This window comes from Pseudopodoces humilis, chromosome 1 (assembly GCF_049639895.1).
Source record: "Pseudopodoces humilis isolate 2021_Gansu_Grassland_sample_001 chromosome 1, ASM4963989v1, whole genome shotgun sequence".
Classification (NCBI taxonomy): Eukaryota; Metazoa; Chordata; class Aves; order Passeriformes; family Paridae; genus Pseudopodoces; species Pseudopodoces humilis.
This window is the reverse complement of record NC_142200.1, coordinates 19725907-19753671: the sequence shown is the minus strand read 5'-3', so window position 1 is coordinate 19753671 and position 27765 is coordinate 19725907. Positions and strand designations below refer to the sequence as shown.

The 27765-nt window shown below is 38.8% G+C and overlaps 1 protein-coding gene across 3 annotated transcripts; it reads left to right on the top strand.

Moving 5' to 3' along the window:
* FZD6 (frizzled class receptor 6) lies at positions 1-27765 on the top strand. 3 transcript variants are annotated; one of them, XM_014257919.2, is made up of 7 exons: positions 1-57; positions 550-926; positions 17509-17705; positions 20131-21148; positions 23486-23634; positions 24889-25317; positions 25808-27765. In XM_014257919.2, exons 2-7 carry the CDS (start codon positions 747-749, stop codon positions 25962-25964), a joined length of 2130 nt encoding a protein of 709 aa, XP_014113394.1. In that variant the 5' UTR covers positions 1-57; positions 550-746; the 3' UTR covers positions 25965-27765. The 3 variants fall into 3 exon arrangements, with proteins under 3 accessions (XP_014113394.1, XP_014113399.1, XP_087918578.1); XM_014257924.2 differs by lacking the exon at positions 1-57 and adding an exon at positions 58-157; XM_088062452.1 differs by lacking the exon at positions 1-57 and having other exon boundaries at positions 423-926.

Here is a 27765-nt window from a genome sequence, read left to right as displayed (position 1 = left end):
GCCAGACGCCACATCCTGCAGGTGCCGGGGGCGGCCATCGCGGAGGGGCCGCCGCCGGTGAGTGCGGCGGGCAGCGGGGCGGGCCCCATCCCGTCTCGTCCCGGGGGGCAGCGACTCGGAGCGTTGCCGCGGGGCGGCCGCCGGGAGGCGGGTCCCGGTGAGGGGGCGGCGGGGGCGCGGCTCGGGCGTGGCGGGGATGCGGCGTCGGGGCCGCGCCCGGCGAGCCCCGGGTCCCGGGCCGACTGCGCTGCCGAGCCCGCGGGCGCCGCTTCCCAGGGCGGGGCTGGGGACGGGGCGTTGGGAGCGGCGGCGGCTCCGGGGCCCGGGCGGGAGCGGGGGAAGAACGCGGCGCTCCCGGAGCGCGGCTGCGCCGAGCCGCGGCCCCGGCGGCGGTGTGGGACGGGGAGGGGCTGCGGGGGACACCCGGCCCGGCCGGAGCCGCCCTCTCGCTTGCAGGCCGGCCGGGAGGCTGAGCTCAGCCTTCGGACGGGTGGTCGTGGTCGGGGTGTTTCTGCTGTTCACTTCTCTGTCCTGTCTTTGTACGTACAGGCTCGAAGAAGAAGGGGTTTAGTAAAGGCGCGCTCAGCAAAAATGGGGCAATAGCTAAAGCAGCTCTGAGGAGTCTGATTGTGTGCCTTTCTGCCTTGCGCTGGAGCCAGCAGAGGAAGATGCGTGTTTTTATCCTTGTGCAACGCCAGTCTAACTACTGAGCAGAGCGATGTGCTGAAGTTGGAGATCCTGACAAAATGGGAGCACTTGTGTTCTCTGCGACTTGCAGTTTACTTCTAGCTCTGGTGCAAGGGCACAGCTTATTCACGTGTGAGCCAATTACTATTTCCAGATGTTCAGGAATGCCTTACAATATGACTTTTTTCCCAAACATCATGGGACACTATGATCAGGACACGGCTGCTCGCAAAATGGACGTAAGTTCTCCCACCCACCCCACCTCCTCGATAATATGTAACAATATTGTCATTAATAAATTATTTGGGATAACTGTTGCACAGAATGACAAGGCTGATAATGTTTAGTGAGATGTTTATTCAGAGTGTTCTAGAGCTCCTTGGTTGTGTAAGCACCATGTAAGGGAGCTACCGATTTCCTCCCCCCACCCTGCCTTGGATCCTGTATTAGAGTGGAAGAGGAATGGGTGTAGCACAGCACTGTGGCTATTCAGAGCATTTTGGCAGAGCTGATCACATATAGCTCAGGCACCTTACTGTTATACAGAACAATTGGTGAAATTCTCAGAGGAAATAGTTTATGGTATTCTGGTCTGCCTGAACACAGTGCAAATGTCGTATTTAGAAGATGCTCTTTGCTCCTCTCTCACCTTACATCTCTTAAGCAGAGGCATCTGAAGTTATTTTTCACCCTGTTCTCCATTGTGGTTTTTGCCTTCTGTTGTCTTCTGACTGGATGCTGAAACTTCTGACTGGAAGAGCAACTTTACTCTTTTAAACTGAAAATAAGAACTTTTATTACCTGAACTGACTGTGAGTGTGGCTCCCCTGAGAATATGCCACGTTGTGGAAAGGCTTTGCCCGTAGCAATACCTGTAAAGGGTGAGAGCCTCTCTGGGTGAGAGGCTTGTAAAACAAGTTTTAAACCTGTTTTAATAATGGCTTTTCAGTAGTAAGAGGAGGAGAAAATCTTAACACAGGTCTTGAAAAGCTCAGCGTCTTGTGCTACGCAGAGAGTAAAACAGAAGTGAGGTGAATATTAACTTTCTGTTTTTAATAAAAATTATATGTGGTGTTGGAGGTACTGCTACTAAAATCTTATTTGCATACTCTTTACTGAGCTTGGAGGAGGAGCTTGATTCAGTTGTCATAACATGTTTGTAGTGTTGCTTGGGATAATCACGATTCTTTGTTTGGCTGCCAGTTGCCAGCCTGGAATAGTGCAGGCTTTGGTCTCACATTGTTTCTGTCAGCCTGGTGTAGATGTATGGGAAATTCTGGTATCAAATGTTAAGCCATCTGTGTGCAAGCAACTGAATTTGGCCACAGATCTCGGACAATCTGAGGGCTTTTAAGTTGGAAGGCAGGCTGTAGGCTTCAGTTATGAACTGTGCAGTGCTTCTCTAGTCATCACTTTTCAGGAATGCTTCCTGCAGTGTCTGCCACTTTATCTCCTCAGGTACACTGCTGCTTCTTGGTGTGTGTTAACTGCAACCATTGAGCCAGCACTTGTCAGTGTTTGTGCCTTCCAGTCATGCTGCTGTTAGGGCAGAGAGACCACAGATCCGTTTTTATTAGGTTGCTATGACTGACTTTTCTCAACTGTCAGTAACTTGTGCCTAGTGCATGTGTGGCAGGAGCTCCTTCTGGAAAGCAATCATGACTTACATTATATATAGCTACCTACCTTTTTGTATAGCTATTTCATTAAAAATTATGTGTTAGTGAGAAGTTTTATTGTTTTCTTTTTCTGTCCTGTCATCTTTATAACCTGACTACTGCAGTGTTGGATCACTACTCAACTGTCTGAATGGCTGTGGGAAACAACAGTGTCTATTTGGATTTGATTTGCCTATCCTCTTTGATTTGTTTCCTAGTCTCCTGTCACTCCCACTGCCTGACTTCTGATTTGGTATTCCTAGCTACTGTGGCACTGTGTAGACATTTCTGACCTGCCTCTTGTGTGTGGTCTGCCTGCCTTTATTTGTGGTCCAGCAGTGATGATGGATTACCTAGTCAAAGGGAATTTTTAAGACAGCTGCTTTACAGGTGAAAGGGTCTTTGCTCCCATTCTGTATGAAGTTCATGTTGAATCCACTTGCAGTGGTTAGATTCAGAATTAATATGGTAAAAGCTTACAGTGGTTCATTGCTGAGCCTTCTTTCTGAGAGAGACTTGTGTGTATCAGTGTCACATATTTTGATGTCATTCTTCATCTCATTCAGGAGCAGCGCCATAGTTGTTTGCAACAGAGAACCTTCTTAGAATTGTCAAACGGTTCTGCTTTTCAGGGGACTTAGTATGGCAGCAGAGGAGTAGTCACTCACTTCTGGAATAGTGTTTAATTTCAATTTGCAGCCCTAATGAGGCAGCGAGTTAGGAGGTGGAGGAGACTGCTGTTGTTTTAAGAGCTTGAATTATTTTGTAATTTTCAATCCAAACTTCATTTGTACCAAAGAAAGAATTTTAATAGCATGTTTTCACTCTATAGAAATGCTTTATTTTGATCCTCAGTAGGAATGCTTAAAGGCTTTCTTTGTAAATTCTGTTTTGCTCTTCCCCTTCCCCTCCCCCTGCCTGTTACCAAAATTGGGCATGAGATCTTTGCAGGTAAGGTCTCATGTGGATTTGGGGTTGAGGCCTGCAGTATTTTGCTCCCTATATCATAACTGGCTTTGTGTAAGATGCTTGATCATGCATCCTTGTGCCTTAGGATTCTAAGGCACAAGGTAGAGACTACTTTCAGAAATCAAAAATATTTTGTGCAGATAGCTCTAATGTTAATCCAGTGTTTTGTTTCTGTCCCCTCTAAGAATTTCAGGGGAGTGTTTACTCCCCAAAAGGACCAAGATTTGTCAAGGGGACCTCAAGATGAAGTTCACTCTCCAAAACAGTAGTAACTCACAATGCCCCACTCTGAAGGCTTGACAGGTGTGTTCTGCTGCAAGAGAATGTTGTATAGCCAGATGAGCTGTGTTGGTAACGTGTTAAATTGTTATTTCTGGATGGTGTCTTCGTAGTAATCCTCCAGGAGAGGATGATGTGGAGCTACTGTCTCAGGTAGTGGTTGTCTTCCAGGAAAGCAGCTGATACATGGTCTTACAATTCTGCCTCGTGTATCAGCTGTTCATAATGATGTGCTGTAAAAGAACACTGAAGTACTAGAGCAGGAAGGTGACTAACTCAGTCCTAGGGCCTCCGTTGTGAATGTTCTAGCTAGCGAGGATAGTCCCTCTAGGATCTTGTTTTCTGCAATAAAAAATCTGTAATTTTCAGTTGCTCCCTTCACTCACATATTTATTTATTTAATTCAATTCTGAGCTTCTAATTTAATTTCTGAGCTTTCAACTTGATAGACTGAGTTTTGGCTTCTCAAGTTTTACTTTATATTTGGATTAGTTTTGTTTACACAACAAATGGTGGCTTTAGGAAAGTAAAACCACATGGTTTTGTGGTGTGAAATTTTGCGTATGTTTGCTAAACAGCTGCATGACTGTGGAATGTGATTATTTGCAGATGCCTACCATCTCTGTATCTCAAAGCAGTTTATCAGTAACTGCTCCTGTTACTACTAGTACAGGTTGTGAGGTGGAAGATCTAGGGTTTGATGAGGAAAATAAGTGGACATAACGGAAGATCTGGTTCATTACAGCTGTGCTTAAATAGGTGTAACTCCCCCTCGTGGTCATCCACTAAAACAAGTAACTTCTAATTCCAAAGTAATTCCTACTTTTAACTATCCTGGAGTAGGTTGTCAACTGAAGGCATTATTCCATCAAGGCAGGGAGTTACTGTGTTGTAACTTATATTCATATCTCTTAATCTGTTCTGCTGCAGTTCTGGAATGTGTCCACAGGAGACAAGCCCTTAAGACTTCCTGATGTGAGCAGGATCCACAGGTCTGTAGAAGTACAAAGGGAAAAGGCTTGCCAGTGAGTTTTTAGAGCACTCTATAGAAAACACTGGAAAATATTGCACAGAGAACAATGAAGTACCTCAGAGAGACTGAAAAAATGATTTGTAGTGAGTTTTCCATTCACGTCTGAGTTCATGGCCATGTGCCAGAATATGCATGTGCGTCTCTATGGAGGGTTAAGTGCAGCTGGCTGGAGCAATGGCAGAAATTGTGTGAGAACTGGGGTTGGTTTAAACAAAGCCATTTAGAGGGGGTTAAAAATAATCTTCAAAAGTTTAACACTGAAGTTGCATGAGTTAAAATTTGTAATGTAATGGCTTTATTTGCTTCCACTAAATCCAAATTTACGGTTAATTTAATATAACAGTACTTAAAAAAACCTGCAAACCCGGTGTCTGCAAGCTTAAATTGGTAGGCATGTGTGTATACACACAGGAAGGAAAAAGCTGTCTACCACTGTAGGTTGGGAGTTTTGGGGAAGTAAGTGCTGTTTTGTGAACAGTTTATTACTGGGATAGCTTGCAAAGTAGCACAGGTGTGAATTTACTTAATCTCTAGAGACAGCCATCTTTGCTTCTCATTTGCACTCCACATGAGCAATGCTTGGTGTAATATGTGTACCACTAGTACTTAAAACTTGAAGCTTAAATCTCAGCATCTTCTAGGAAAACAGTCAATATTCTTGATCTTCTTGGAGTTATGTTTTGCCCCTGGTGCTACCTCAGACCCTGAAGTTGAGAATGGGTGCAGAGGTGTGGCCATTGACCCAATGGAACAAGCACAAAGGAGTCTTTAATTCATATTTTTTGTAATATTTTTGTTGTCTCTTTAGCATGGTACTAAGGAGCAAGAAAAGCTTTTGTAAAAAGTGGCAAATTTAGAACATCATGTGTTACTGTGTAACTAAGTAAAACTAAGGTAGCTTTTCTAGCTTCTCAGAATGAAGTGGTGGTCACAAAAGATTGTGGTGATGAAACAGCTAAGTTGATGCTTGTTAAATGGAGGTTGGCAGATGCCTAAATACTTTTTATAGGTACTTCATATGGATCAAAGGAAATACAAGGCAGTACAACTGACTTCTCTGCTGGTTATGTTTCAAGAAATGTGGAATAGTTGGACATGAGTAATTCTGTTTTGACCATCACCATGGAACTTGCAGAAAAGCATTGACTAAAGGTTTGAAAACATGGGAGTTATCCCCGTAATTTTGTAAAATACTGTAAAAATTTTTGATGTTTGTTCATTTTTTTGTGCTCTCTTGATCTCAGGTATTCCAAAGAAACATACATGTTTAGTTCTTAGAGTGGTGCTTATAGCAACAGTCATTAACCATTTTTGCTGATTCCTGTGGGCACCATAAATTGCAGCCACTAAAAAAGTGTTTGTTACCTGTAGTACTGAGGCCCTTTGAGTGTTATTGGCTTGTGCAGATTGACTGAAAGCAGACAGGCAAACGTGTGTAATCCCATTACCCTGGCTGTAAGCATTTCAGTCATCCCAAGATCTGCTGCTGCTTTCTCTGAACAGCAGGACTTGTCCACTTGATAGCGTGAATAGCACTGTCTTGCTCTTTATTCAGTAAGAATGCTGTTTAGAATGCCTGGGAGTCCAAAGTAATGCATGCTTGAGATGGTAGTTGGGGTTCTTGGAGATGGTGTTGGCAGTGTGATTCCAAGAGCCTCCTCTTTATCCGTCTTCAGAGGTTATGCCTTCACTTAGCAAGTAATTCAGTGTTACAGGAATGGATCCCTAGGTGAAGTTGTCAGCGCACTTCTTACCTGTCTGCTGCCTGAGATGGAGGAGTTTTACTCTGGGTTAGGTTCTGGCCCATCTCACTGTGCATTAGGTCTGAAGCTGGCCTACAGAAGGCAGTGTTAAAGACCTTTGTCAAGAGCAGACTTCTGAGAAATACTATGGTATCTTGTTTGTGTCCTACAGATATCTGTCCCTACTGCAGTGCCCTGTTTAATGTTCAAGTGTAATTGCAAGCTGTTGGTGGTTTCTTAGGCTTGTGCAGCCTTGTCTCCAGTTCTCTTCTCCACACTCAAATCTGCAACTAGTGGCTAAATCAAGGCAGTGATGGACTTAATCCAGTGGCTGTAGCCCACTCCTAGAGGACACCTGTGGATGAATGGAACAGCTTCCCTAAAACTATTTATATAGAGAAGGAAAACAGGAACAGAGCTACTGAGTTTGTAACTACTTTCTTCACTGGTAGAAAGCAGTTAGGGCTTGGGAGCTGAGCTGTCTGCTGAGAACACATCATCCTTGGAGTTGGGGAAGTCAGCAGTGGGTACAAAACTTTTGCAATTTCCATATTGTCTTTGTGTTTTTATGGAAGTGGCTGCTGCCCAGTGGAAACTTGTGAACTTTACCTGGTCATTAGTGAAACCTAGCATTAGATTAGATAGGATAGGTCTGCTGAGGGTGATGCAGTGGCCGTGATTTTGAAGGTCATCTTCACATACCTTTCTTTGAATAGTAGCAAGTAGGACAAAATTGTATGTTGTTGTGTGCTGGTGGTCCGCACTGTTTGCCCTCCGCTGTCTGTGAGCTGTCAAACTGTGTGGAATCAACAGCTGGGTAAAGACTCATGCCCAGTGCATTGGCCCATGGCAGCTCTGGCAACAGCAACTGGATTGTCTTGAAGGATTTGGTGAACCAAAGTACATTGTGGGACATCTTTGCAAGGCTCGTGATGTTTATGTAATCTACAAATCTAGCCTAAGAATGGCAGAGGATCCTGATGTCTTTCTGAAGCAAGCTTTGTGGTGTTTGGGTGTGAGATGCTCTTTATTCACAGTGGTACATGGGTCAGGAGGCTGGATGGAGCTCGGGCCCTTGTTGTGTGCTGGTGGAGGTGGAATGCAGGCTTAGTTTTCCATTTGCAGGATGGATGTTCAGGGTGACAGCTTGGCTACAAGATGTTACCTATGCCTTCATTGATAAAGACCGTAAAAAGCAAATGATCCAGAAAATAACCACATTGGATGGGGAATGTGGTCAAATGTCCATGGTTTCTTTTCTAGTTTGACAGTGCAATGATTAAAGCTGATAATTCCTAAAACTACTGTTGTGTCATCTCTTTAGTTCTCTACTGCATTCCAAAGGAGGAGGTGGGAGTAGCTGCACTACAAAGTTTGCTGCCTTTTTCTCTCTCTCAATGTTGACTGTTGATTCACCAGCCCTTAGGGGCAAACATGGTTCTTTTGTCACATGGTTGCCTTTTTGGGGTTTTCCTGTGTATTTGTGTGCATCTGTGATTGCTGTAACACATTGGTAATTTGTCTGCCAGAGGAAAAGATGCATAAGTCTGCCCTCTTCTTCTGTGCTGTGTAGTGTAGATGAGTGGAGACTTGCTTGATTTCTGCTTAGCTGTTCGGAGAGGTGTGCAGGGGGTGTGTAAAAGCCATGTAAGTGGCTACTGTAGATGGGGGGAGAGAGGCCTGGATGATCAGTTTTTGTAGGACAGTGAGGATGTCCTCTTACTGAAGATACCTCTCCTCTAGACAAGAGCTTCCTGGGAGAAAAAAGAAAAAATCCACCTTTCCCATACTTAAACTTCTGGTAGTTCAAGTTATTTCAGAGCATAGCCACATCCTTCCATTTTTGGCTCATGCTGTATTCCCCAGAGGGCTTGCATGACCAGATTTCTTTAGTCTCAGTAGCTACTGCCACAAAGCACTTAGTGGCCAAACTCTCCACACAATTGTCCTGCATACAAAATTAAAAGCATTGATTTTCTGGAGGGGGATTGTACCCATCCAGCCTCATGGTGACCTAGCAATACCTATTTGCTAGGATGCCATGTCCCAGCTGCATATTGTTTCACATGAGCTAGTGCTCCTGCAAGCAAGGTGCAAGGTGCACCATTCTAAGAATCCAGTTGGGTGGGGGATCTCGCTGGGGATTATACCCGGAGCTACAAACAGAACATTAAATGTCAAAGGTTAACATGGCCCACAAATCATAATGTGACAGGGAGAAGGAAAAGGCAGCCTTGAGTTTTTAGAACAGGAGAAATAGGGAGGATAATGAAGGGAATGTCACTAAGGTGAGTACTGTGGGCTAACAATAGGGAAACAGTGTCTAATGCAGGCATTCGAAACTGGGGAGTGTCTCAAAGTATGACCAACTGGAAATAGTGAAAGCAGAAAAGAGAGGTAATGATTGCAGGTGCTGAGGTAGATGACTGCAGCTTCGTGGGCTTCTGCTTGGTCAGATGACTTGTGCATGCCTGACTGACATCTCCTACATCATAACAAAGTTGGGAATTTTAAGACTATTAAAGTTTTAATTAAAGACTGCTTAAAAATGCATGGAGTAAGCAAGAGAGAAATGGCTCAGGCTTACTACTCTGGTAACTTGGGCAGTGCTGTTGAGCTGAAGTGTGTCCCCACACTCAGAGAGAGGGGGAAGCATGAATCTGGATGACTTTTGGAACCATAGCAGTAATGACTTCTGCTGGAATTTCTTTGAAATGAGGGGCTTTTTTGAAGATAACAGTCAACATTATTACAGGTAATCCTTTACATTGAATTCTGCACAAAAATTTTATCAATAAATCCAGTTACTTCTGTAATACATGGCAAATACACAGAGAATTTAAGATCGGAGATTCTTGTGCTACCACAATCCAGATGTAATGAAGCTCTGTCTAGACTTCAGATGTCTGGGGACCTGCAGTATACTTTCCTTCAGTTAACTTATAGTTGTCTGTCTTTTATGCTCTGTCTAGTTTACACAAAACCTAAACAATGTATAACTGAAAATCTTTGTAAAAATAGTTCAGTTCTGTAACACTTTGGAAGAAGTTCTCATGTTTGTTAAGGACTGTAAATTGCAGAGGCTCGAATATCTATAATTTAGGTCAAACTATAATTTAGGTTAGGACAAAAATGTAGTGAATTTTGGTAATAAGCTATTTTGAAAAGTATTTGAAATAATTGTACTTTATTTTGCTTCAGATAGTGAGATGTAATATTCCTGTTTATGTTGTTTATAACCTTTGCTATAGTTAAAAAATATAGGTATATATGTATTTTTATTTTGCAAATGAAAATACCTAGAGGGAAAATACGGAATTGTTTTACTACAAAAAGAATTCTGTTACTAGATCTGGATGGGCCATTCACCTGAGTTGGACTGGGTCCTAGTGAGTCCCTTCCAACTCAGAACATATTGCAACTCTGTGTAGTTAATACAAAATCATTCAGAGTATATAAAAGTAAAAAAAAAAAAAAAAAAAAAAGCAGACTAGCGTGTTTTATCCTTCTGTGTCTGTGTCCATTTTTACAGTCAATGGCTACTTCAGTGCCAAGGTGTCATGTTGGAGTAGTTTCTTTGAGTTTGTTTTACCTTTTTTGAAAGTGCCTGGGTGCCTTGCTGTCCTGTTGACCTTTGAAAACATTCCCTCATGTGCCTTACCCTTACCCTGGTAGGATTTTTGATTAATATTCCCATAACCTTTGAATAGCTAATAAGAAAGTTCAGACCAGAATATATATACACACACAGGCACATGTATGTATATGTGTATAGAGCTGTATGTATGTATATTGCATGTGTTGGGTGGATGATGGTGAAGAGTTTGCAGACCACAGTTCTTGTTGCAAACACAGTTGCACAGCCCAGCATCTGAGCTCTTGCCTGCCTTGTTCAGCTGATGGGTGATGAAGCTCAGTCCCACCCCACGGGCACCTGGCTCCCTGCCGGCCGGTCCCTGGCGCTTTGCAGGGGTTTTTAGGATCAGCTGCCATCCTTTGCCCTCCAAACACTGATCTTCAGGCGCTGAGCGGCGGGCGGCTCCTGGCCCGTACGGCTCTGGGAGGAGCACTGCTGGGCACAGTCCAGCTTATCAGCCGCTGCACGCTGGGCCGTCCCCAGGCTTTGTTCACAGCCCTTTGACAGCCCGAGTGCATGCCTTGCCTTTGCTGTTCGGTTGAAGGACAAAAATAAGCTTGTATCTTTGCAAACATCTTTCACTGCAGAACGGCGTGGTTTGTCCCACTGGCTTGTTTACTGCTCTTTTCTTTCTCTGCGCCGCCCCTACCCTCTGCCAGTTCTTTGAACTTCAGATTTTCCTGGAGTAGGAAACTTAAACTATTGTCTTGGGGCCAACTTACTTTGTACTCTGACAAAATACATAATTCTTACCTATGTAAATGTTAAATTGATTACATTTTAAAAATGTTTGAAAGGCTTTTAAATGAAACACAACTTCATGTACTTTTAGTTGATTGTGGAAGCTGCAGAAAGTAATGCTGTTTTTTTAAAAGCAGCTTATTAAAATAGAAATTCATGTATGTTTGATGGTTTGTTTTTTTTTTTTTACATCTCTCATATCAGGACACACTAATAATGCATATTAAACTTACAAGTATTCATGTTTATAATATATATCTTATGTACATTTATAGCTAAAATATAAATGGTGACTTTTAGTCCTGAAAAACTTTTGTTGTTTTACCCATGTAATTCTAACTGAATTGAGAAAATACAGATTACTGCTGATACTTGCTGCTGGCAGCTGTAGTTGATTATTACCTGCAGCTCAGGTAGAGACGTGGTGTATATGGACTCTCCGATGAGTTCATATCATGTTCCTGACTGGTTTAAAGATGATTGGCATGCACTAATGTTTCTGGGCATTCCCATGTTTCTGTTTTGCAGTTCTGCTGTTAAGTAGCAGCTTTTAGCAGACGTGTAGCAACAAGACACTGACACTTAAACTACCTCAGCCTTCTGCAAGATCCTTACATACCAAATTAAGTGTATTTAATTTGCCTTTTATCTATACTCATCAATGTAACTTCCAATAGGAAAAACCTTGTATTTTCTCAGCCTTGCTTTTAATCTACTGAATTTGAAAATTTCATCCTTCATTTAGTTTCATGTGTTGGGACATTTATTTATCATGACTTAGTTAATTGTGCATGAACTAGAAGTCACAGATTCTTGGCAGCTGATTCACTATGGCCACCAGCAAACTGCTGCCCTTGCCAGCCTGTCTAGGAATTGCATGAAGGCATTAATCTCTCTGGGTGTGATGCTAATCTTGTTTGCATCCAGTCGATAATAACTCCATTGTAACAGTGGTGTAGGATTAAATCAACCATGCCATACTTGCTCCACTGTTTTTAATTTAAACAGATTATCATTGGAAAAGTGGCTAAGGATACTGTGAAGATTGTTAGTATAGCTCTGTGAGTATGAAGAGTAATTACTGTCTTCTCTTCTGAGATCATTTATGTGCACTGTGATTGACAGTGGCTGCATTTCCTGACTATCACATCTGAAAAGGTACATGTTTATAAATATATTTTTAGGGTTTGAGGCTGTACTTCAATTCTGTAGTGACTGGATAGTAGGTTTGTTTGTATGGTACTGTAAATTATTAACAATTAATTTTTAATCATGAAGGTGCCTTGTGAGAAGCAAGGTGATCCTTCTGAGTCCCTTACAATTTGAGATATTGCGTGACTCTAATTATTCATTATTTAGGTAGGTGTTATTTCCTGTAAGGTAGATACATAGTTAAATGAATAGCAATGTGTATCTTTAATATAGGTACGAATCTGAGGTACACAGTAGTACAATTGTAGAAATACAGATTTAAGCCTGCCTTTGCTTCAGTGAATGAAATACACATTATGTAAGCAACAAGGTTGTAGTATTGTTGCTTTAGTCACAAGATCTGTATCAAAGAGACGACATGACTTAACACTGAGACAGTTGGTGACTGTCACTGTTTAACTTAGTTAACCTCGGTGGTAACTAGATTAATGAGGCTAAATGTTTCAGCATGGTAGGTAGAGCTCAGTGGTTAGGAGAATAGGTTGTTACTGTCTTAGATATCTGACTCCAGCGGCTGAACAAAGGCTTGAGTCCTCTGTGTATCTCAGCAATTCAAGGTATTTCCTGTCTCTTACAATAAAGGTTTGCCATAGATGATTGTAACAAAGACCTTGATATTCAATCCACAGGTTTTTATATACGGAAGTATCTCTGAGACATTAATTAGCAGAGTACAGGAGAGTATTTTCACTTACTTGTTTTGACATATGCTGGTAGTTATATGTCAGAACCTCAGAGACTGATCATCTCTGGTAATGCTTTTCTTTAGGGTCAGACTGAGATGAGATACATCAGAGCATTTGGAATGTCTGCAGGGAATAATGAATTTGTTTCTCTTGTGTCTTGGAATTGTAAGCCTGCTAAGCACAAAACAGAGAAGCATGGTGAACACAGGATCCATATATAGTTCTAGGTTGCAGTTTACTTGTTGGCAAAGCACATTTAAGAACATGTTTACACTTAGACTTTTTTTCTGTGTTTTGCACCGTTACTGTTTGTAGAACCACATCATAACTGGATTTTTGAGGTAGCTTGTCTTTGCTTCTGGAGAAAATATAACAGACACACCTCATAAGGAATCTAGGACTTAATAAGGTGTTCCTGTTTGTTAGTGGAAAATTTGCATCCCACAGTCCTTGGTTCTTCACTGATGGTGCTTGAGGCAATGCCTCTCTTGCTGTTACAGGCTGCATCATCTTTGACTTTACAGCTGCTATTAGTTTTTTGGTTTGGGGTTTTTTGTGTTGGCCTTTTTTTAAGATTGTTACTGTATTCTAGCTTGCCTTGTATTTACTGAGCTTTGTTTCCCATTGCCAAGAAGATGAGAATTAATATTTTAGGACATATATTGGGAAGCTCTATTTCTGTTTTTTTCAAGAGTCAGGTTTCACTCTATTTTTAACATTCTCATCATCCAATGTGCAGATTTTCATCTCTTCTTCGTATGACAGGGCAGTGGTTGCTAATACTTGAAATGCCAAGTGCCTTAGTTTCCTGGAGGAGAGAACTTTGTGTGTTTGTGCCACATGCAGACCCTGAACTTCCTGAAGGGAGGAGGATTATGGTATAAGATTCTGAGCTTAATCCCAGACTTGGGTGTTTAGGACACCAGCTTGTGCATGCATGTAATTTACCCAGCTGACCACTTGGGTACAATGTGGTTTGTGGTTGGGACATCCATGGTTCAGTTAAAGTGCCCTTGAAGGAACTGAATCTTAGTGATCTTGGCTTTACTTTTTGCTTCCAGACTATGAAGGCAGAGGAGCAAATACTTTGGTTTTGGTAAGATTTTGCTTTCATGGTCCATCAGGAAATGCAGATATACTATTTTCTGTGAGCAAGCTTTTCCATTTTGGCTAGCTGGAAGTGACGCCCACATTTAAAGATACCACACCAGGCACAATTCACTAACACTTCTAGTGTTCTTAAATGGTAAAAGTAGGCAGCTGCTGAAAATAAATCTATGTTTTTTAAATTCCATTTGTGTGTGCTTGAGGCAAAGTTTTACATTTTATAGTTTTTTTGGTTGAGAAAACACATTGGCTGTAAAATCTGTTAGAGGTTTTCAATACTTCTATTGAAAGGGATAATTCAGAGGGTATATTATATATACTTCAGTTTCCAAAAACATGATCACAGCCTATATTTTTTTAAGAAACTGCTTTTAACCCATTGGAGACTTTGTTTTCCAATGCCTACCTAAAGAACAAGAAAAGCAGGAATAAATAAATAGAAAAATGTTTTTTTGCAATAAGAGGTATTAAATCCTGAGATGATAATTCCATGATATACCAAATAAATGACTAGAGTGGTTCCCTTAGTTACTTGTACTGAAACCTCTGATAACGAATGAATTCATAAATGGACCAAGAAGAGGAATAGGTACTGAATTTGCTGAGAAAACAAAATGGGATGAAAGAGTTGCAGAGAGATCATGTGCTAGAAGCAACTGGACAATAAAATGGTAGGTATGATTTAGAGTGGGGAAATGCAGGAGTAATTAGTTTGGGGGAAAATAATCACCAGGGTAATAAATACGGAGGAAAAGTAACGCCCACTATGTGTACCACTAGGTGGGCACAGAACTTTATCAATTACTGTCACTCAGAAAGTCTTTGTTGTCACTGGAAATGTGATGTCAGTCTTCAAATTTAGTCAAGGCAAATAGAAAGCAAAGTGTATTATGAAAGGAGTAGAAATCAAAATTTAAAGCATTACTATGCTAGTATATAAATACAAAAATTATATCAGGAAGACAAAATAATATGGAAAAAGTATTGTGCAATCTTTTACCTGTTTGTCAGAACACACAGACTGCAAAACCAGGAGTTACAATGAACAGGTAAAATGCAGCATTTTCTCACTAAAGTCTGCTTAAATTATGCAGGACAACTTACTGCTGTAGTATTTTACAAAGGGTTTAAACTTCAACGATTGAAAAAGGGATGAGTTTTAGGAAGAATGGTTTGTCACTGTCTTCTCAACACAGTGGTTGTGTTCCAATGTGCAGCTTGTTTCCTAAACCCTTGGTAGGAAGAGATGTCAGCTGGTGTTATTACAGCCCCCTTGCTACCAGCCAGGGTGGAATGAGGTGTCCAGCTGAAAGGTCTGACTCGGGAAGTCAGCTTGTGTTTTCAGAACATCAAACTTCTTGCTCTTGTGCTCATACTCTAAGGTGTCAGAAGGTAAATATTTTTAGCAAGCTGAAAGAAATAGAAGAAGAATTGAAAGAACAGTTACTCTTGGGAGCCAAGTCCTTGGAATTCTACTCTGGTTGCATTATAGGCTAAACATAGTATTCTTCCTAAAAACTAGCATTTTTCCATTTATTCATTAGGGTTGTTTTGCATTTAAATAAAACATGCTTTTTTAAAGAGTGTTTAGACAATGACAATACGCTTTAGCAAAATTCTTGCAAACATTTTATTTCTGCTTGTCATTTGTTATCTACCTCTAATACCCAGTATCATTATACATATTGTTATTCTTGTGATATTTTAGCCTTTAAGTAGCTTCATAAGACAGAAACTCTGTTGGAGTGGTAAAAGTTGGTTTTATGTCCTGGGTTTCTTCACTGGATGTTTTCTTTATGCTTATTTCCTATAAAAAGAGCAAGCTTAAAATATGTAACTTTATTAGTTCTGTTGGAAAATGCTATGCAAAAACTGTTACATTGCTTATAAAAATAGTTGGTAAAATATCTCTGTGGGTAAACTTGGTTTCATTGATATAAATGATGGGGTTTAAAAAAAAAAAATTACTTTTCTAGGGAAGATTGCTGAAGTCAGAAAAAGTTTTTGGCTAGTAGTCCAAAACTTGCTCTAGAAAATTAATTTTACTTTTAGTCTAGTGAGATGAACTATGGGTGACAAAAAGGAAGAATTCGCAACAACCAAGACACTTTCTGCAAGACTTAATGTCAAAAGTAAACTCAGTTTTTGTAACAATTGAATATGACTATCCAGGCTATTGTCTTTATCCTAAGTTCCAGGAAAAATGGAACAAATATAAATTAACAATTGAGAAGAAAAGAAACATTGTAATTATGCAAAGGAAATTTAATTCATTTAGGGTAAACTCCTGACTACTTTTTTCATCTGAAGCTGTGCAGTCTTTAGGAAATAATCCAACTCATGGAACTGGAGCACAGTATACCAGAACTGCATTTCTCTCCTTGTCATAAAATACTCAAGTCTTGGGTTCCAGCAAAGGCAGCTCAAGAGGAGACATTCAGAGAGGGAATCAAACTGATGTGTGCCTGTTGTAATGGCATGTGCAGATGCAGCGCACAGCTGGAGTGCTCTGAAGTGTACTGCCAACATTTTTTTGGTTTATGATAAAGAACTTCTATGTTATTCTTGCCCTGCCTTATCTTCTTCTTCCCCACACATTCCTGTATTTATTACCAAGGTCCTTTAAGGACTTGTAGATATTCCATTTCGTAAGGGAAAATTTATGTATCAATGTCTTTCCTTTTAAACAGCATGTTCAGTAGTAAGATGTAATTCTTGGATAAGGAGGTACAGATATATATATATATATATATATATATATATATATATATATATATAAAGGATATTTAAAAGCTGAAAAATGCAAGGATACTGTTCTGGACTCAGAATCTAATCCTTCCTTTTACAGACATGGGTTGAATGTTTGAGAGACGTAGATATTGATGGCAAAAATTTAAATTAAATTCTTATTAAAAGCTTGGCCTGCTTTGAAAATTGCATACACTGTCCCTGTTTAATATCACATATAACATTTGCACACACAGTAGTATTTTGGACAAAATAATTTGCCCCAGCAATAAAGCCAAGAAAATATGAAACAGAAAGGCTGGATTTTTTTTAACTTTTTTTTAACTTAAAAGCCTGTCTGACTGTGAATAAGCAATTGAATGCGTCCAACAGAAAAAGTTAAACTCCGTTCTGTGAATTCTCTAGTAAGAACAGTCGTCAGTTACTCACTGACTTCTAGTTGGTAATCCAGGCAAAGAAATTCTCAATCATGTTGAGAGAGATTTGAAATTACATGTTTAAAAGTGAGAAATAATATTTGGACCTCATTAGTTAAAAATCCCCAAATTTCTTTAGTGTAAGAGAAGATGAGTACAACATACCACTTAGGACTGAAAATGTAATCTAACAGGAACTACAGGAACAGACACACCTTGAAAAACCTCAGGGCATTTGTTTAGAAGCTGACTGGTGTACAAAGAAACTCTGTGTTTTACTTCATTTTTAGAATATCTTGGGCATTCATAATGCTTTTCAGATTTCTAATGTTGTCAAATAAGAAAAATGAGGTTTGGATAGGCAAAGATTGTCCATGATCCTGGGACAAGGGCTGGGCTGGAAGTGCTAACGGAGCCTCTTGCCACTCAGGCCGGTGAGTTTTGTTTTTTCAAAACTGCTGAGCAAACACTATTTTCTAGTATCTTTTCAAACCTACATAGGATTAAATGTAAGCCCTAGTGATGAAAGTTAGTTTTGATGCTTTGAATTATCTTTTAAACATTGCTAACCAAAGCCTTTTTCTTCTCTGTAGCCTTTCCTTATTCTTATGAATCTTCACTGTTCACCAGACGTCCAGACATTTCTGTGCAGAGCCTTTGTCCCAGCTTGCCTTGATCAGATTCACGTGATTCACCCGTGTCGAAGCCTCTGTGAGAAAGTGTATTCTGACTGTAAGCACTTGATGGACACTTTTGGAATTGCATGGCCTGAAGAGCTGGAATGTACCAGGTATTTTTCATATTGACAGGTGGTGGGAGTGGTATTTTCATGTTTGGCCCAGACTGAGTTGAAAGTCTGAGGCAGAATGTTAAATATTATCTTGCTGTAACTTCCTTAGGGTGTTCACCCTGCAGTGCTTATGCATGGGACCATTTTTTTATTAAAACTTTTTTTGTTATTCAAATGATCACCTGCATTTCTGCCTGTGACATTTTTTGCAACAAAGTTCTGCAGCAGTTCTTTTCAATAATCAGATCCCTGCAAGAGGTAGCTTTTTTACTAAACATTTCTAAAAGTTTAAAATACTATATGTTACAACATAGATTTTGCTTTGGTTTCTGATCTCTAAACTAGGGATGATCACGCTTGCTTTATAAGGGATTTTAGAAGTAACTGCTCATAAGATAATGAAATATAGGATGTTCTGTGTATCTGAACAGACACAGGACATAAAATAGTAGAGACCTTATCTTGCTCCTAACAGCTTAAATGTGCCAACCTACTCTTGTGTTGCTTTTCCTGTACTGCCTGCCAAAGTGCTCTTTTTTGAAATGTCACCTTTTCCTCAAAGGCATTCACATGTCTGTTTCAGACAGAGGACAGTTAATACTATTGTGTCTTCTGTAGACACCAAAAAAGATGTCTACATTTTTTAAATGGAAACCACTCCAGTACAATCTTCTTGAGATTACGACTTCCAACTGTGCATATTTATAAATTATTAAGGCCAGATTTTTTTTGTTTGTTTATTAACACACATCAGGTCAAGAGGTACAGGAAAGGAGCAGAGACTGGAAACACAATTTTTGTAACCCACCTGCAGTTGCTAATCTGTGATGTGGCTGAGGGAGAGCTGGGACAGTAGTCCTGTGGATGACCTCTGGTAGAAATCCATATTGGAGCCAATATGACAAGTGGCATTAATGCCATTTCCCGTAGTTCTGCAGAAAAATAGAAGTTGTGGAGTTTTAAGATAAGAAGGTGTTAACCTCTCCCATCTTCTGTGAGGTTCTATGCAGCAATAGTCCTTCTCAGCCAGCAGGTATCTTCAAATATAATTTTGAAAAAGTAGGACAATTACAAGTGAATCCAATTATTCAATATATCTTTAAAATTACATTTTAAATCAAAATACATTTTTTGCAGGATTTAGTGCAGATTTATATTATTTTATTACTGCTAGTGTTTACTCAAAATGAACCTTTCCTGTTCACATGTGAGTGATACCTCCCTGATAGCCAGTACTGAAAAGTCCATGTCCATGTTCTGAGAAGTCCAGGATGTTCTTGGGGCAGCAGAGATCCTGCTGCTGGAGCCCATGGAAAAGGAGCTTGTGGGCAGTAACTGGAATACTGATGTTCACACTTCTGTGTTCTTACAGATGAACATGAAGCTGATTAAGACAATTAGTGAATGAAGTTCACTCTGTTTCCACATGTACTGTTCCAGCCTGTGGTTAATGAAAGAATCTGCCATAGAATCAGTTTTCTTAACAATTAGTTTGGATTTAGTTGGACAGCATGATAGTGCAGTAAAATAAAGAACTGTAGGAGTTTTTGATCTGACCTTGGATACTGAATTGAGACAGTCTTGTAATAGTGTTTGACAAAGAATGTTGAGACAACAGAATTTTACTTTAAAAGCTAGAATGCAAAACTTGTTCATTTTAAACATACACTTAAAGTTGGAATACATGTGACCATAAATCCCATTTTGAGTAAATGCTTACCTGCTTAAGTTATATAACCTCATTTGTAGATATGTCCAGCACTGCTGATATGGTATTATCCATATAAAAAGATCACACCTTGCATCCAGTTAAACCCTGGAGCAGTTGAGTCTTGAGCAGTTTTTAAATTAACATCACAGAGCTTGAAAATTGCTAAAATACGAATAATTTTTTACAGTGCTTGCATTTTCTACCAGGGTTTCTTTTCAGTTAGATAGTTTATTGTTGGCAATGAAATAGCAGTACAACACAAAAAATTATAATAATAATAATGTACTAGCCATCAATTACGATGTCAGTTTTCTTTCTTAATTGAAGCATGCATTTTGACAAGATTTTTGTATCACAAACAGTCTGCTATCAAAAATATAAAAAAACAAGTACTCTAAATATTTTATATACATATGTAAAAGGTTAGTATCATTTTAAAGTGTAGAATGATTGCAATTTGAGTAGTGTTTCATAAACTATAAAACAACAGCTGGAGAGCAACAGTTAAATAAATGCGATTAAAGTCTTCTGAAATGAAGATAGTTGAAGTTTGATTTTTATAATGCCATCTGATTTTTTTCATATAATTTCATATTTGCATCATCTGTAAAATTTAACAGTGCTTAGGATCAGATTTTTCTCATATTTCTAAGAAGTAATTCTAGTTGAGAATGAGGGCTATTGAGAAATCTCCTCTTCTCTTTATGTACTCAGACTAATCAACTGTGATGAGACTGCTCCTGCCACTGCTGCTGTAACCACAAACGTACATGGAACTCAGAAGACCCCAAGCCAGATCCGAAGGGATTATGGATTCTGGTGTCCCCGACACCTACACACCACCAATGGACAAGGCTACAAGTTCCTAGGAATTGATCAGTGTGCACCCCCATGTCCCAATATGTACTTCAAAAATTATGAATTGGATGTGGCAAAAAGCTTCATTGGGATAGTTTCAATCTTTTGTCTTTGTGCTACGCTTTTCACGTTCCTAACTTTTCTGATTGATGTTAAAAGGTTTAGGTACCCAGAGAGACCAATCATATATTACTCTGTCTGTTACAGCATAGTCTCTCTAATGTACTTTATTGGATTTTTACTTGGGAACAGAACTGCCTGTAATGAGGCGGATGATAAGCTAGAAATTGGTGAAACGGTTGTTCTTGGCTCCCAAAACAAAGCTTGTACTGTCCTTTTCATGGTTTTGTACTTTTTCACTATGGCAGGAACTATATGGTGGGTGATTCTGACTATCACCTGGTTCCTTGCAGCAGGAAGAAAATGGAGTTGTGAGGCTATTGCACAAAAGGCCATGTGGTTCCATGCAGTTGCCTGGGGGATACCTGGTTTTCTAACCATTATGCTCCTTGCAATGAACAAAGTCGAAGGGGACAATATCAGTGGAGTTTGTTTTGTGGGTCTCTATGACCTGGACGCCTCTCTGTACTTTGTGCTTTTGCCGTTGTGCCTTTGTGTCTTTTTCGGTCTCTCTCTCCTTTTAGCTGGCATTATTTCTCTAAACCACGTGCGGCAGGTCATTCAGCACGATGGCAGGAACCAGGAGAAGCTCAAGAAATTCATGATCCGAATTGGAGTTTTTAGTGGTTTGTACTTGGTGCCACTTGTAGCACTTCTTGGATGTTACGTTTATGAGCTGGTGAACCGGAAAATCTGGGAAGCTACTTGGGTGTTTGACCACTGTGACCAGTACCATATTCCCTGCCCTTATCAGGCAAGTAACATTTTCCTTTATAAATAATACTGTAAAGTTAATTAGCAAAAACCCTTATGCATGTCTGCCATGCAGTGAGGAAATGATTTTCATGTTAAGTAATCACTTTAAAAACATGGAGTGATTAATTCCTCTTTAAGTCAAAAACAACAGAATATTACTTTTGCTTTGAAAATTTTAATCTAATTGGTAGCATTCAGTAATTAAATTCCAACTTGCAGCTCTAACAGAATATATAGCTTTTTTTATGATCTTTGAACTTCCTGTTACAAATGGTGATGGAGGAGGGTCATTCTTCACAATATTTGTTTGTAAAAGTATTTGCTTAGCACTTCAGTGCCAAGCTCAGTATCAAAGTATGTAAGTTGAATTTTCATCAAGTTCAGTTGAAGCTGAAATAATGATTCTTGAAAATTTAGACTAAATTGGATTTTAAATGCTGCTTATAACCACAGATTTAGAATAACTTTTTTCTTTTTTTTCTTCAAAGTGTAGAAGTGTAAACCACTTGAAAATACAGAACAAATTTCCCATATATTTTTTCCCACAATAGCTGTTATTTGCAGGCTGATTTTCAGAAATGCAAAGAATTCTTTATTAAAAAAAAAAATCAAAAATAAGCAGGTAAAGAAAAAACCTCAGCTTAAAATTGTGGAGGTGGTTTTATTTAATACTTGCCTCTTAAAATCCGACTTCCTTGGAAAGGCTTTTAAATTAAATCTGCCTATGTTCAGTGGATTGAATTGGCTACAGTTGTAGAGAATTTTATACAATAACAATATACTTACAAGTATTGTTTCTTTCCATTTAAGAACAAATATATAGGAAGACAACTAAGAGAAATGCAAGTGTCTCATGTCATCTTTCATTGCACTACACTTCCCATCTATGTTTTTACTGTAATAAACTATCATTAAAAATGAGGAATAGAAACACAGGCATTATGAAATGATCAGGATTGATCTCCTTACGTTCTTAAACATCATTTATTATCCTCTGGATTGAAGTCAGTGTAGGCTGAGAGTAGCACGGCTCACAGACAACTCGGTTATTTTGGCTTCCAATTCTGTTTCTTGACAAGTGTATTTTGACTTTAGTGGGTTTTATTCTGAGCTCTGTAAAAATCTAAATGCTTTAGAATATACAAGTTTGAAAATAAGACTTTTATGCTCTAAAAAAAATCAATAAATTTGTTTTGTAGTGCTTTAATATAACAGCTTGGTATAGTAACACAGATCATGTATTTTTAGCCTTTAATTAGCTCATTAGAAGGAAGAAATATCAACATTAAATATTACACAAAGATCTGCTGTATGGCATCTGACCCTGTAATAGATGGAGTGTGCTAATTGTTGAATAGCTTACCTGAGCTGACTTTTAGACTTTTGTTACATTTTCCAGATGAAAACCAAATAAAAACAAAGTGAAGTAGCTAATGTTACCTGGCTAACGAAAATAGTGACTTTCATAGATGGGTCTGGCAGATAAAACAAGTGGCATAAGTTAAATTTGCAGCATGAGAGCAGAACAGCATAATCTCTCACTGAGTTAAATGTCTCAGCTCCATTGACACAGCTCTGCAAATAGGTGAATCTTGCAATAAACAGAAAGCTACTGCGTAGTTCCCTGCGGCTCCTTGAAGATGCTGTCTAATCAGATTAATTCCCAACTAATCCTCCCAGTACCTGAAGGGAGCCTACAAGAAAGAGGAAGAGAGACATCTTACAAGGGCATGTAGTGACAGGAAAAGGGGGAATAGCTTTGAACTGAAAAGAGAGTAAATTTAGATTAGATATTAGGAAGAAATCCTTTACTTTGAAGCTGGAGAGGCACTGAAACAGGTTTGCCAGAGAAGTTATGGATGTCTCATCCCTGGAAGTGTTCAAGGCCAGCCTGGATGGGGCTTTGATCAACCTGGTCTGGTGGGAGGTGTCCCTGCCTTTGGCAGCTGGGGTGGAAGTTGATGATCTTTAAGTCCCTTCCAACCCAAACCATTCTGTGATTCCGTGATCCAATTGCTGTTTCTTTTTTTAAAGGGATAAATCTTTTACCTCTGGAAAACATTTTTACTAATACAATTACTCCCAAAATTACCTTTCCTTTCAATTTAAAAGAAAAACAATTCCTTCTGACAGATTTCTTCTGTGTGTATATTCAGTTGAACTACATCTGATTTGTCTGTACATGTCTGCTTGTCTGCAGCACAAGCCTCAGCAAAGAACAAAAGTCGTAAGGGGAAAAGTCTTTCATTTAAGAAATTTATTTTTCTTCATTTTAAAGAATAAATCAATGAGTATATTTTCTTCTTTGCATTTATTAAATTTTGTTATCTTCTAGGCAAAGGCATTAGCAAGACCAGAAATATTTTTGTTTCTGATGAAATATTTGCTAACATTAATTGTTGGCATATCTCCAGTGTTCTGGGTGGGAAGTAAAAAGACCTGTTCCGAATGGGCCAATTTCTTCAACAGAAATCGCAAAAGAGAGTAAGAAATTATTTTTTTCTCTTTTTTTTTAAGTGTATACTTAAATGTGACTTTCAGACATGCTTCTTTTTATATAGCTCAGGTAATTAAAATGTTGTCCTCAGACTATAAATGCTGCTTTGGGCATCAGCAGAATTCTGTTGGAATCTGGGCAAGTTTTAAATGTGCAGTGACTTTTTGACAACAGTCTCAAGGAGACAGAAATGCTGATTTCTCTTTTGTATAGCAGAGGTTTGGCTGCTTTGTTTAGCATTGGCTAATACATCTCTGGTTCACAGTCAAAGGAGGAAAGATAATTTCAGCCATCAGTTTAGTTCTTTTCTTATGTTGTGACCACTTCATCTGACACAGTACCTAGTACTACGTTTACTGTCGTGCAATAATAATATCCTCTTTTCTCCTCTGCCAGGCTTGTCTTATTTTAAAATTAATATTATTGAACCCTCCTTACTATCACTTTTATTGCATCAATCATTAATCTAGTGTTCTTTTTTTTTTTAATTAAACAGAAGAATTCAGTTTTATTACGTAAATTTAAGCAAATTTATATCTATGGATTTAAAGAGCTTATAAATTTTGTCTCCATTTCTTGTAGTTGTTTTTTTCAATTCTTTTTTATGGCTTGATTATTTCTTTTCAGATTATTTGTTACTTACAAATGATATTGTGGTTTTAGATAATTTTTTTCTTTGGATTTCCCAAGGTAGTAGTCTCTAAGCTCTTTTTATTTTACATCTACATTTCTCCATGGTGAATTTATAACTTCCTTTCCCACTCCCCTCTTTTTCCATTTCCTGTATAATTGTTTCTTGTGTTTCAGATGTTAATTGCTTCTAGCTACAAGGATTTAAAAATAATGAAGTAATTTTTACAATTCTTATCTTTTTTCATTTGAAGGAATTTGACTCTACATAAAGTTGTAATGCAGCTGCTTATGAGCTAATCTCTTAATTTTTCTCTCTAGTAGATTTTTCTCTCTAGTAGGTCATTAATTCGCTGTAGTCATTGGACCTATTTGCAGAAGTAAGAAATGTAGAAATCTGCTTTATTTATTTGTTCCACAGACAATTACTTTGGAGCCATTATGATTTTTTTCTTCTCTTTTCACATACAGTTTTTTCCCTGTGTTCATTAACATCCAGCTCAGATTGCATCACTGGTTGCTGTTCTTTCAAAGTTTTGTGTATTACTCTTTATTATATTATAGCCAAGGTTATGTTCTTTTTTCAGTTATGTGCTTGTACTCTCTTTCAGTCCAATCAGTGAGAGTCGAAGAGTGCTGCAAGAATCATGTGAATTTTTCTTGAGGCATAATTCCAAAGTTAAGCATAAAAAGAAGCACTACAAGTCAACTTCACACAGACTGAAAGTAATTTCAAAGTCAATGGGGACCAGTACAGGTGGCACAACAAATCATGGAACTTCTGCAGTAGCAATCACTAATCATGATTACTTAAGCCAAGAAACTGTGGCAGAAATTAAAACCTCTCCAGAGACATCTGAGAAAGAGATAGAGGCCGATGGAGCATCAGCCCTAAGAGTCGAGGAAGGTGAAAACAGCGGAGATCAAATGTTACCCAGTGCTAAACTGACTGTGGATCAGGTGGAAAGAAGAAACAAAGCAGATAGCACATGTCATATGAGTACTTTGGCTGAGAGTATGAGGAGAGTAGGTGAAGGAAGGTAAGGCTCCTGAACTCAGTATTTTCTTTATACAAATTGCCATGATTTTTGTTAGTACTCTGTTTTCTTCTCTCTGAAGAATCAGGATATTCTCGGGCTGCAGCTGAACTTCAGTAGCTTCAGAACTTGCAGACTGGCCATGTATGTCTGGCACCTGGGCTATTTTTTTATTTTTGTAGGATTATTCTTTTCCTTTTAAGCATTGCATATTGGAACTTCAGCACGTGGGATATTCTTGCCTTACTGAACAGTGACCCTCAAGAAATCTGTGACTGCACTGCAATCACTTTGAGAGGTGATGGGTCTGAAAAAGAGCAATGGTGACTGTAGAGTTGTAAAAGTGTACAGAACTGTACTGCATTCTTTTCAAAAGAATACAGCTGAAGACATATGATTTCACTACTCTTTTTTTTTTCCCAGTGTCATGTAAATTAAACTGTGCTTAATTTTTAAATTTTTTTTTCTGTGTTTTGTTTTTTATTACTTACAGAATAACTCCTAAAAATGATTTTAGTGAATCCCCTTCACTGCAAAGGAGCTGTTCCCAAATACCTGATGTCTCACAGTCACCTTCCCTATCACTGCTTGTCTACTCAGCTTCAGACACCAGAAGAGAGTTGGATTCAGGAAACAGTTCTAACCTTTGAAAGATTGAAAATTTGTATGAACATTTTCATTGTATAAAACTGACGTAAGTTCTTTGTTACACTGGAAATAATGGATATTCTGTGCCTTATTAAAAAAACACACATATCCTGCTTTGCACTTAAAAAATGTATGTTTTGTTGTGGGGACAGCTGGCAATAATGTACTGTATTTAATCCTGTCCAGGACTAATGGAAACTGAAGTTCTGTAGGATATGGCAATAATGTAAGAAAAAGGAGAGGCAAATATTATTCCTTATATAAAGAACACTTTGTAATGAATTGCATTAAAATAATGCTTAGAAAGCACTGTTGCTTCTCCAGATATAAAATTCCATCTGCCTCTCTGATATTTTTCAAAACTTGTTAAATTTTTCTCTTTTATATTATCTCTTAACAGTATCAAATAAGTGATGCACAGATTTCTGAATTATGCATCATGCTGTATCAATTATAGCCCTGGTTTATGGTAGCTTGTACACTGAATATGAAAGGGAATCTGAAATTACAGCAGTTTGTTTTGTACATAAAAATGAATTTTGTAAATAAGTGTCTGCATAAGGCAAATCTTTAGAACTACTGTTTTGTATGTATTGTACAAACTTGGAAAAGTTCCTGTGCTTCCCTTAGGGTGTTGCTGAAGCCAGCAGTTCCCTGGTGCTCAGCCAGCGTTCTGAGAAAAGCAGGTTGGACCTTTATCCATAACATGCACTGATTTTTGGGGTGAGACGGGTCCTGCTACAGGCTTGATGCAGAAGGTGCAGCACTGTCTCAGAAAAATGCCTCTTGGAGCCTCTCCTGGCATGGAGTTCCAGGGCATGGTGCCAAAGGGAACACCTCAGACTCCTGGACTCGGTGGGCACAGCCTGACGTGCAGTCCTGAGCTCCAGTGGCAGCTCGTCTTGCGCTGTTCCTATGCAAGTAACTTCATTTCTTCTTAAATGCTATAAAGAAATATATTGCAGATAACTTCTGCAAATAACTGTTGAGTTATTAATATGCAGGCTTCTTTAACAATCTGTTTACTGAGAGGACAGCCTTAATACTTTTTCTATAAAGCCTAATTTTCTCCAAAGCCTCATTTTCTATTTTGCTACAGCAATATATTTTCTGTAAATCAAAAAGACCTTAATACATATAGCCTTTTGTATGCTAGGTGGTTCTCAAGAGCAAGTACTGCTGGTGTGGACGACAATTTCATTGTCTGACTTCATTTGAGTCAAGATTTTTTTAAGAGCCAATGGGATTTATTACTTGAGATAATTTTGAGACAGATTTTGCTGTTTTCTAAACCTTAATGCATTTTGTAAGACTGTCCAGCATTGTGTATTTGACCACTAAAAAGAGTATTTCTCAATTTTATGGTATTATGCAGAGAATTGACTGTGAGTTGGGGTAGAATTCATGGTGATGCATTGAACAATGAAAATTGTGTGGTACAAAGGACATGTAAATGCTGGAACAGCAGGAACTACAGTTCTGATAAACCAAAGTTACTTGTTTTATCCATCATGGATTAAAAATGGAATTTCTTTACCTTTATATTACATTATCTGCATTTTAGCATTTGTAATTTATTGCCTTCAATGGGATATGCTCTTTTAGAATTTTCACATTAAAAATACACAGAATTCTTGCTACTGAGTGGACAGTAAGAAAGATATGAAAAACCTCCTGTGAAAATACACACTAAATACCCTTCATTTTTCTAGTTCTGTTTGTAACCAGGTAACTTTATACACATGTTCAGTAGTTTTGTTGTAACTGTGTTTGTTAGTAATAAAATATACTGTTGTATAGTAA

Coding starts and splice junctions, on each gene's coding strand:
- FZD6 (XM_014257919.2), top strand. CDS start 747: ATGGGAGCACTTGTGTTCTCTGCGACTTGCAGTTTACTTCTAGCTCTG. Junction 21,149..23,485: donor ATATTCCCTGCCCTTATCAG/GCAAGTAACATT, acceptor GTTATCTTCTAG/GCAAAGGCATTAGCAAGACC. Junction 23,635..24,888: donor AACAGAAATCGCAAAAGAGA/GTAAGAAATTAT, acceptor ACTCTCTTTCAG/TCCAATCAGTGAGAGTCGAA.